We start from the raw sequence: 10875 nt of genomic DNA on the forward strand, positions 1-10875 counted from the left end.
GATGAAGACGATGCTATCCATGTTAGCCTGCGATCCCGTCTCCTGCTTCATCTCTCCCAGCCAGGAGTCCAGGGCGTCGTAGCTCTCTCGTAGCCCCACGTCGTACACCAGCAGCACGCCCTGGCTGTCCTTGTAGAACTCGTTACGGACCTGGAGGGGAGGAAAGGTTTAGCTCCGCCCACAGACAGCTGTAGCCCTGCCCACAACCACACACCCTGCTGGGAAGCCCCGCCCACATACAGGACAACCACACGCTAACCTAGCTATCCCCGCCCACCAGCTGTAGCCCTGGCTGTCCTTGTAGAACTCGTTATGGACCTGGACATTTACAATACATTTAAATACTGCTAACCTTATTGGTTTCTTCTTTTCTGTTTCTTTTTCTGGTTTGGTTTGGCTTAATTTAGTTTAGACTTTTTTCTCGACATTTTCACTTTTTTCGCGACATTTTCACTTTTTTCTCGAAATTTCAACTTTTCGCAAACAAATTGGGACGCCCCCTAGTGGCTGGTTTGCAGAAAAGCTTTATTCCCGAAATTTCAACTTTATTCTTTAAATTGACTTTTTTCTCAACATTTCGACTTTTTGTTGATGTTTTTAGTGTCATGTGACCGAATAAAGAATTACAAACAAAACAAACAAAAAACGGCTGTAGCTCCGCCCCCCAGCAGGTCAACCACATGCTAACATGCTATCTATCTGTGCTAGCTCTCACCTCGTAGAAGAACGGATGTCCCGCCATGTCAAAGATGTTCACCTTGATCTCTCGGTCCCGGACCTGCACCCTGAAACAGTTAGCCAGTTAGCTTCAGGCCTAGTATCAGGATTAGCTTCAGGAATAGCTGCAGGACTAGCTTCAGGATTAGCATCAGGATTAGCTTCAGAACTAGCTTCAGGATTAGCTGCAGGACTAGCTTCAGGATTAGCTGCAGGACTAGCTTCAGGATTAGCTGCAGGACTAGCTTCAGGATTAGCTGCAGGACTAGCTTCAGGATTAGCTGCAGGACTAGCTTCAGGATTAGCTGCAGGACTAGCTTCAGGATTAGCTGCAGGACTAGCTTCAGGACAAGCCTCCAGCACTAGCAGCAGCACTAGCAGCAGTGCTAACATCAGCACTAGCAGCAGCACTAGCAGCAGCACTAGCAGCAGTGCTAACATCAGCACTAGCAGCAGCACTAGCAGCAGCACTAGCAGCAGTGCTAACATCAGCACTAACATCAGCACTAGCAGCAGCACTAGCAGCAGTGCTAACATCAGCACTAGCAGCAGCACTAGCAGCAGCACTAGCAGCAGTGCTAACATCAGCACTAGCAGCAGCACTAGCAGCAGCACTAGCAGCAGTGCTAACATCAGCACTAACATCAGCACTAGCAGCAGCACTAGCAGCAGTGCTAACATCAGCACTAGCAGCAGCACTAGCAGCAGTGCTAACATCAGCACTAACATCAGCACTAGCAGCAGCACTAGCAGCAGTGCTAACATCAGCACTAACATCAGCACTAGCAGCAGCACTAGCAGCAGTGCTAACATCAGCACTAACATCAGCACTAGCAGCATCAGCTTTCTCTCACCTGGTGACCCCGTAGTCGATCCCGATCGTAGCCAGATATTTGGGAACAAACCTCTTCTCACAGTAACGCTTGATGATGCAGCTCTGGAGGAGAATAGAATAGAATAGAACAGAACAGAATAGAATAAACTTTATTGATCCCCCAGAGGGGAAATTCTCTTGTGCAGCATCAAACACACACACACACACACACACACTCGACAATTATTACAAAAGATATACGAATGTATGAAAAGGTATAAAAAAGTATATCCTAAAAAAATAATCAATAAATGGCTAAGTAATTAAAAAGAGCAATATAAAAAAATGAGCAATGTACAAAAGAAGTACTAAAACCGAAAAACAAATAATATATAAATGTGCAAAGAGACAAAAATACCAGTGATGCATTTAGAGAGAGAAGGTTATTGCACTTTTAAACTGAACTTGTGGAGTGACGTGAGCCGTTACTGGAAGAAAAGCAATTTACAAAAATACTGACCATAAAATATGTGTACATTTTGCTTTTAGAAAACAGGTTATTGCACTTAAAGACTAGAGTTGGTTGTTGTAGAGACAACATTTAGAAACAAGTCTCTAAATGTTTGTAGAAGCTTCAGCTCTGAAGGTTTTTCTCCCACTAGGGGAGTTTTTACCTCCAGTGTTTATGTAATAATATATCGGGGGTTCATGTTCTGGTTCTGGAAACATCCTGGAGACAACTATGTTGTATTAGACGCTCTAGAAATAAAACTGAATTGAATTGAATTGAACCTCTCAGCTGAGAGAGGAACCAACCAGAGGTGGCGCTGCACTGATACAGATACAGTTTAAAACATAATAATAATAATAATAATAATAATAATAAATAAATAAATAAAGGTTATTGTCCTCACCTTTCCCACCTCTGCCTATAATAATAACAGTAATAATAGTAATAATAATAATATAATAATTCCTCACCTTTCCCAGCTCTGCTTTTATTATTATTATTAATAATAATAATAATAATAATAATAATAATAATAATATAATAATTATATTTTCCTCACCTTTCCCACCTCTGCCTATAATAATAACAGTAATAATAGTAATAATAATAATATAATAATTCCTCACCTTTCCCAGCTCTGCTTTTATTATTATTATTAATAATAATAATAATAATAATAATAATATAATAATTATATTTTCCTCACCTTTCCCACCTCTGCCTATAATAATAATAATAATAATAATAATAATAAAATAACAGTAATAATAATATAATTATAATAATATAATAATAATAATTCCTCACCTTTCCCACTTCTGCCAATAATAATAAAGTAATAATAATAATAATAATAATAATAATAATAATAATAATATAATTCTATTTTCCTCACCTTCCCCACCTCTGTGTATAATAATATTATTAATAATAATAATAATAATAATAATATAAATGTTTTCCTCACCTTTCCCACCTCTGCGTTCCCCAGACTGATCACTTTGACCCGCAGAGATTTCTTATCTCGTCTCTTCGGAGCGTTGGTTTCCATCTTTAAATCACTGCTGTGGTTTATGTTAAAATCTGATTTTAAATAAAATCACTCCTGTTTTTATGATAAAGACGCGGATATCGGAGCTTTAATCACCCCAGTATTGATCTATCAGGTTCTAACAGGTTCTAATTATCCCAGCGGATCAATTAAACCCTAAAAAGGAGAAGTTTGTGTTTCTATTCCGCTGTTTTTGAACCAAACAGCTGATGTTTAGCTACATTTATAGCAGCAATGCTAACAGCTGCTGCAGCTGCGGCTGCTCTTCTTCGGTGGTGGATTTAAGGTAGAAACACGGAGGAGGCTGCTCTTCTTCGGTGGTGGATTTAAGGTAGAAACACGGAGACGCTGCTCTTCTTCGGTGGTGGATTTAAGGTAGAAACAGACGCTGCTGCCGCCGGAGAAGGCGGTGAACTGGTGGTATTACAACTACATCTCATAATACAGTACTGATAAAAGATAAAAACTATCTTTAAAAGTATGGACGTAGATTTGATTCTTAATTATTCAATAATACAATAAAATATAAGAAAATAGAGCATATTTTGAGAAGTTTCATGAACAAGAAACAGTAAGGCATTTTAAATCAAATAGCAACGTCATTTCAGAAAGAGATTAAAATAAAAGATACTTTGATATATTAGCTAATAATTCTTTTGTAGTCATTAGACTTAATTTTTTTTATGGAGACAAAAAACTTTTGAAATCATTTAAAAAACATTGGAAAGAGTGTGTTGTCTGTCTTAATATAAATGTATATATAAGACGAGGCGACGTGTAGCTGGTCTCATGAAGATGTGTATTCCCAGACCGATATAATAACCGACTGCCGTTGTCATGGCAACAACAACAACTGCCTCTTCCAGCTGGCGCTCTGGTGAAGCTACTGCGCATGTGCTAAGCACCTAGGGCATGCTGGGTAATGGAGTTCCTGCATAGTAATCCATACAACACATCTTTCCCCCTAAATAAGAAATGTCATTTAAAGAAAAACCACACTATACTAAAGTGCATTTCAAAAACTTTTCTCAGTAAGAATTCTAACTGATTGATACTCTCTCCAAGGAAAATAATACATTAAATTAAATAAATTAATAAATTAATTACATGCAAACAGCGTAAACAGAATCATGTATCATCAACATTGTCTTTACACTTTTTCCTTTTTTTTTTTTTTTTTACTCACAAACTTAAACTATTGACTCAAAAAATTGATTGGTAGCAACTTCCTCCTCCACCTGTCCTTGTTGTCTCCAAGTGCCCGTAGAGATGTCCCTGAGACGCACCATGTCCCCTGGCTTCAGCATAGGCAGATGTTTTGCTGTCCGGTCGTGCAACCGTTTTTGTTTCACTTTTTGTTCCTCCTTGTCTTTCCTGACCTTGTGTGCACCTCTGGGCGTCAGCAAGTCCTCATTCACCGGCAGGTTGGAGCGTATGCGCCTACCCATCAGCATTTGTGCTGGTGAAAGCCCCTTCTGCAGAGGTGTACTCCGGTAGATCAGTAAGCTCTTTTGAGCTTATTTTCGGGGTTTTTCGGGTTTATTTTCGGATGTGTTTTGGGTTTTTTCTGGTTTATTTTCGGGTTTATTTTCAGATGTGTTTTGGGTTTTTTCGGGTTTATTTTCGGGTTTATTTTCGGGTGTGTTTCGGGTTTTTTCGGGTTTATTTTCGGGTTTTTTCAGGTTTATTTTCGGGTCTGTTTCGGGTTTTTTCCAGATTTATTTTCGGATTTTTTCAGGTTTATTTTCGGGTTTTTTCAGGTTTATTTTCGGGTGTGTTTCGGGTTTTTTCCAGATTTATTTTCGGGTTTTTTCAGGTTTATTTTCGGGTGTGTTTCGGGTTTTTTCCAGATTTATTTTCGGGTTTTTTCAGGTTTATTTTCGGGTGTGTATCGGGTTTATTTTGGGGTTTTTTCGGGTTTATTTTCGGGTTTATTTTCAGGTTTTTTCGGGTTTATTTTCGGGTTTATTTTCAGGTTTATTTTCGGGTTTTTTCGGGTTTATTTTCGGGTTTTTTCAGGTTTATTTTCGGGTGTGTTTCGGGTTTTTTCCAGATTTATTTTCGGGTTTTTTCAGGTTTATTTTCGGGTGTGTATCGGGTTTATTTTGGGGTTTTTTCTGGTTTATTTTCGGGTTTATTTTCAGGTTTATTTTCGGGTTTTTTCGGGTGTCTTCAAAAGCTTTTCTCAGTAAGAATTCTAACTGATTAATACTCTCTCCAAGGAAAATAATAAATTAAATTAAATGAATGAATTCATAAATTAATAAATTAAATTACATGCAAACAGCGTAAACATAATCATGTATCATCAACATTGTCTTCACGTGCCCGTAGAGATGTCCCTGAGACGCACCATGTCCCCTGGCTTCAGCATAGGCAGATGTTTTGCTGTCCGGTCGTGCAACCGTTTTTGTTTCACTTTTTGTTCCTCCTTGTCTTTCCTGACCTTGTGTGCACCTCTGGGCGTCAGCAAGTCCTCATTCACCGGCAGGTTGGAGCGTATGTATGGAGCCAAATCAAGGCCAAAAGTTTTGCTAATTTGAAAATAAAATTTGAACCTGAAAATTCTTTTTTACAGTTTCAATTTTATTTTTTTCAGTATCAGATCTTTTTTTCAGTTTCAAATCTTTTTATTTCAGTTTCAAATCTTTTTTTTTCAGTTTCAAATTTTTTTTTCAGGTCTAAAACAGCTTTTTAAACAGAAATGTGTCACTAATATCAGTTTTTTCCACTGCCAATCACGTGAATATAGTGTATATACAATGTTGAATCATAATTCTACTGATAACTTCTGCAGCCTACGTTTCCTGAAGGCAACATGACTGAGGAAGGTCCCCCGCCTTCTCTGTTCTGCTGTCACTCATGATGCCACGCCCCTCTTACTTGATGCCACGCCCCCCACGCCAGATCCGGGCCAAAAGTCTGAAACTAAAAAAAAAGAAGTGAAACTGAAAAAAAAGACGTGAAACTGAAAAAAAAAGAATTGAAACTGAAAAAAAGACGTGAAACTGAAAAAAAGATCTGATACTGAAAAAAATAAAATTGAAACTGTAAAAAATAATTTTCTCGTTCAAATTTTATTTTCAAAGTAGCAAAACTTTTGGCCTTGATTTGGCTCCATACGTATGCGCCTACCCATCAGCATTTGTGCTGGTGAATGCCCGTTCTGCAGAGGTGTACTCTGGTAGATCAGTAAGCTCTTTTGAAAGTCGCTTCTGTCCTCTGATTTCTTCATCAAGTTTTTCACTATTTTCACGGAGCTTTCTGCCAGGCCATTAGACCTTGGATAGGTTGGACTGGAGGTAGAGTGTCTGAACCCCCATTCTTTGGTAAAAGTGGAGAACTCACAGCTAGAAAACTGAACACCATTGTCCGAAAACAGTTCGCATGGGACCCGTGCCTAGGGTCGCCACCTTTCAGAAATAGAAATAAGGGACGTCCTGATTTCAGCAGCGCAGGAGCCAAAAAAAAAGCCCCTAAACATCTAAACTGAATAAAAATGTGTTTATTTTATATGAAAAAACAAAATGCTTTGATTTAAAGTGCTTTAATAGCATTGAACTTTCATGACTGTACAGACAGACAACCATGCTAGCAACTGAAATATCCTCCTATGCTACGTACGTAACATCAGCCCAGATGTAGAATATGGTGTAAAAGTGAATTTATTTCAATAATTCAACTAGAATATGGTGTAAAAGTTAATTTATTTCAATAATTCAACTAGAATATGGTGTAAAAGTTAATTTATTTCAATAATTCAACTAGAATATGGTGTAAAAGTTAATTTATTTCAATAATTCAACTAGAATATGGTGTAAAAGTTAATTTATTTCAATAATTCAACTAGAATATGGTGTAAAAGTTAATTTATTTCAATAATTCAACTAGAATATGGTGTAAAAGTTAATTTATTTCAATAATTCAACTAGAATATGGTGTAAAAGTTAATTTATTTCAATAATTCAACTAGAATTTGGTGTAAAAGTTAATTTATTTCAATAATTCAACTAGAATATGGTGTAAAAGTTAATTTATTTCAATAATTCAACTAGAATATGGTGTAAAAGTTAATTTATTTCAATAATTCAACAATATGGTGTAAAAGTTAATTTATTTCAATAATTCAACTAGAATATGGTGTAAAAGTTAATTTATTTCAATAATTCAACTAGAATATGGTGTAAAAGTTAATTTATTTCAATAATTCAACTAGAATAAGGTGTAAAAGTTAATTTTTTTCAATAATTCAACTAGAATATGGTGTAAAAGTTAATTTATTTCAATAATTCAACTAGAATATGGTGTAAAAGTTAATTTATTTCAATAATTCAACTAGAATATGGTGTAAAAGTTAATTTATTTCACTAATTCAACTAGAATATGGTGTAAAAGTTAATTTATTTCAATAATTCAACTAGAATATGGTGTAAAAGTTAATTTATTTCAATAATTCAACTAGAATATGGTGTAAAAGTGAATTTATTTCAATAATTCAATTAGAATATGGTGTAAAAGTTAACTTATTTCAATAATTCAACTAGAATATGGTGTAAAAGTTACTTATTTCAATAATTCAACTAGAATTTGGTGTGAAAGTTAATTTATTTCAATAATTCAACTAGAATATGGTGTAAAAGTTAATTTATTTCAATAATTCAACTAGAATATGGTGTAAAAGTTAATTTATTTCAATAATTCAACTAGAATATGGTGTAAAAGTTAATTTATTTCAATAATTCAACTAGAATATGGTGTAAAAGTTAATTTATTTCAATAATTCAACTAGAATATGGTGTAAAAGTTAATTTATTTCAATAATTCAACTAGAATATGGTGTAAAAGTTAATTTATTTCAATAATTCAACTAGAATATGGTTTAAAAGTTAATTTATTTCAATAATTCAACTAGAATTTGGTGTAAAAGTTAATTTATTTCAATAATTCAACTAGAATTTGGTGTAAAAGTTAATTTATTTCAATAATTCAACTAGAATATGGCGTAAAAGTTAATTTATTTCAATAATTCAACTAGAATATGGTGTAAAAGTTAATTTATTTCAATAATTCAACTAGAATATGGTGTAAAAGTTAATTTATTTCAATAATTCAACTAGAATATGGTGTAAAAGTTAATTTATTTCACTAATTCAACTAGAATATGGTGTAAAAGTTAATTTATTTCAATAATTCAACTAGAATATGGTGTAAAAGTTAATTTATTTCAATAATTCAACTAGAATATGGTGTAAAAGTTAATTTATTTCAATAATTCAACTAGAATATGGTGTAAAAGTTAATTTATTTCAATAATTCAACTAGAATATGGCGTAAAAGTTAATTTATTTCAATAATTCAACTAGAATATGGTGTAAAAGTTAATTTATTTCAATAATTCAACTAGAATATGGTGTAAAAGTTAATTTATTTCAATAATTCAACTAGAATATGGTGTAAAAGTTAATTTATTTCAATAATTCAACTAGAATTTGGTGTAAAAGTTAATTTATTTCAATAATTCAACTAGAATATGGTGTAAAAGTTAACTTATTTCAATAATTCAACTAGAATATGGTGTAAAAGTTAATTTATTTCAATAATTCAACTAGAATATGGTGTAAAAGTTAATTTATTTCAATAATTCAACTAGAATATGGTGTAAAAGTTAACTTATTTCAATAATTCAACTAGAATATGGTGTAAAAGTTAATTTATTTCAATAATTCAACTAGAATATGGCGTAAAAGTTAATTTATTTCAATAATTCAACTAGAATATGGCGTAAAAGTTAATTTATTTCAATAATTCAACTAGAATATGGTGTAAAAGTTAATTTATTTCAATAATTCAACTAGAATATGGTGTAAAAGTTAATTTATTTCAATAATTCAACTAGAATATGGTGTAAAAGTTAATTTATTTCAATAATTCAACTAGAATATGGCGTAAAAGTTAATTTATTTCAATAATTCAACTAGAATATGGTGTAAAAGTTAACTTATTTCAATAATTCAACTAGAATATGGTGTAAAAGTTAATTTATTTCAATAATTCAACTAGAATATGGTGTAAAAGTTAATTTATTTCAATAATTCAACTAGAATATGGTGTAAAAGTTAATGAAAATACGGTACAAATCGCGTCCCGTATTAGTTCAATACGGGACGCAACATTTTTTTCTCAAATAAAAGGACAATTCCGTATTTTACGGGACGGGTGGCGACCCTACCCGTGCCTGGCGAAGACCGTCTTGAGGTAGTTGATGACTGCTTTAGATGTGGTCGACTGTAGTGCTCCAACTTCAAGATAGTTTGAGAAGTAGTCGGTGACCACTATGTAACTCTTTCCGTCACAGTCAAATAAGTCAGCTCCTACTTTATAGTCCAGTCTGTGGGGCACCGGGTGAGGCATTAGCGGCTCAGCTTGTTGTTTCGGCCTGTAGGTGCGGCAAAGTTCACATGACGCTGTTGTCTGGCTGATGTTGTGATTGATTTGTTTGCGTAGTGAGGATGGAATGACATATTTGCTCCCCTTTAACACGATGTCGTCCACCACGGTGAGCTCTGCCCTGTGATTCCAGTAGTCTTGTACTTTCAATGGGCAGTCTCTTTTGTTTTCAGGCCATCCGTATTTGTTCTGTTTTGTCCGGAGACACCGGGTTTTTTCGGGTTTATTTTCGGGTGTGTTTCGGGTTTTTTCGGGTTTATTTTCGGGTTTTTTTGGGTTTATTTTCGGATGTGTTTAGGTTTTTTTCGGGTTTATTTTCGTTTTTTTTTGGGTTTATTTTCGGGTGTGTTTCGGTTTTTTTCGGGTTTATTTTAGGATGTGTTTGGGTTTTTTTCGGGTTTATTTTCGGGTGTGTTTCGGGTTTTTTCGGGTTCATTCTTGGGTTTTTTCGGGTTTATTTTCTGTTTTTTTCTGGTTTATTTTCGTTTTTTTCGGGTTTATTTTCGGCTGTTTTTCGGGTTTTTTTGGGTTTATTTTCGGGTTTTTTGAGTTTATTTATGGGTTTTTTCGGGTATATTTTCGGGTTTATTTTCGGGTTTTTTCGGGTTCATTTTTGGGTTTTTTCGGGTTTATTTTCGGGTTTTTTCTGGTTTATTTTCGTTTTTTTCGGGTTATTTCGGGTTTATTTTCGGGTTTATTTTTGGGTTTTTTCGGGTTTATTTTCGGGTTTATTTTCGGGTTTTTTCTGGTTTATTTTAGGGTTTTTTCGGGTTTATTTTCGGATGTGTTTTGTTTTTTTTCGGGTTTATTTTCGGGTTTATTTTCGGGTTTATTTTTTGGGTTTTTTCGGGTTTGTTTTCGGGTTTTTTCGGGTTTATTTTTGGGGTTATTCGGGTATATTTTCGGGTTTTTTCGGGTTTATTTTCGGGTTTTTTCGGGTTTATTTTCGGGTTTATTTTAGAGTGTGTTTCGGGTTTATTTTCGGGGTTTTTTCGGGATTATTTTCGGGATTATTTTCGGGTTCATTTTCGGGTTTTTTCGGGTTTTTTTGGTTTATTTTCCGATGTGTTTGGGGTTTTTTCGGGTTTATTTTTTGGTTTATTTTCGGTTTTTTTCGGGTATATTTTCGGGTCTTTTCGGGTTTATTTTCGGGTTTTTTCGGGATTATTTTCGGGTTTTTTTTCGGGTTTATTTTCGGATGTGTTTGGGGTTTTTTCGGGAATATCTTGGGGTTTTTTCGGGATTGTTTTCGGGTTTATTTTCGGGTGTATTTCGGGTTTATTATCGGGTTTTTTCGGGTTTATTTTCGGGTGTGTTTCGGGATTATCTTCTGGG

General features: G+C 34.4%; 1 protein-coding gene across 1 annotated transcript in view; it reads right to left on the bottom strand.

Moving 5' to 3' along the window:
* dnajc27 (DnaJ (Hsp40) homolog, subfamily C, member 27) overlaps positions 1 to 3361 on the bottom strand; it is a 9005-nt gene extending 5644 nt beyond the window's left edge. The window contains exons 1-4 of the mRNA XM_061716232.1: positions 3010 to 3361; positions 1572 to 1654; positions 716 to 785; positions 1 to 150 (exon numbers count right to left, since the gene is read on the bottom strand). The exon at positions 1 to 150 is cut by the window's left edge and continues 15 nt beyond it. Of these exons, the coding sequence (XP_061572216.1) occupies positions 1 to 150; positions 716 to 785; positions 1572 to 1654; positions 3010 to 3093 (387 nt within the window). The 5' untranslated portion in view covers positions 3094 to 3361. The remainder of the gene's footprint in view (positions 151 to 715; positions 786 to 1571; positions 1655 to 3009) is intronic.
* Positions 3362 to 10875: the final 7514 nt, after the last annotated feature.

The sequence above is a fragment of the Cololabis saira genome, chromosome 24 (genome assembly GCF_033807715.1).
Source record: "Cololabis saira isolate AMF1-May2022 chromosome 24, fColSai1.1, whole genome shotgun sequence".
NCBI classification, from domain to species: domain Eukaryota; kingdom Metazoa; phylum Chordata; class Actinopteri; order Beloniformes; family Belonidae; genus Cololabis; species Cololabis saira.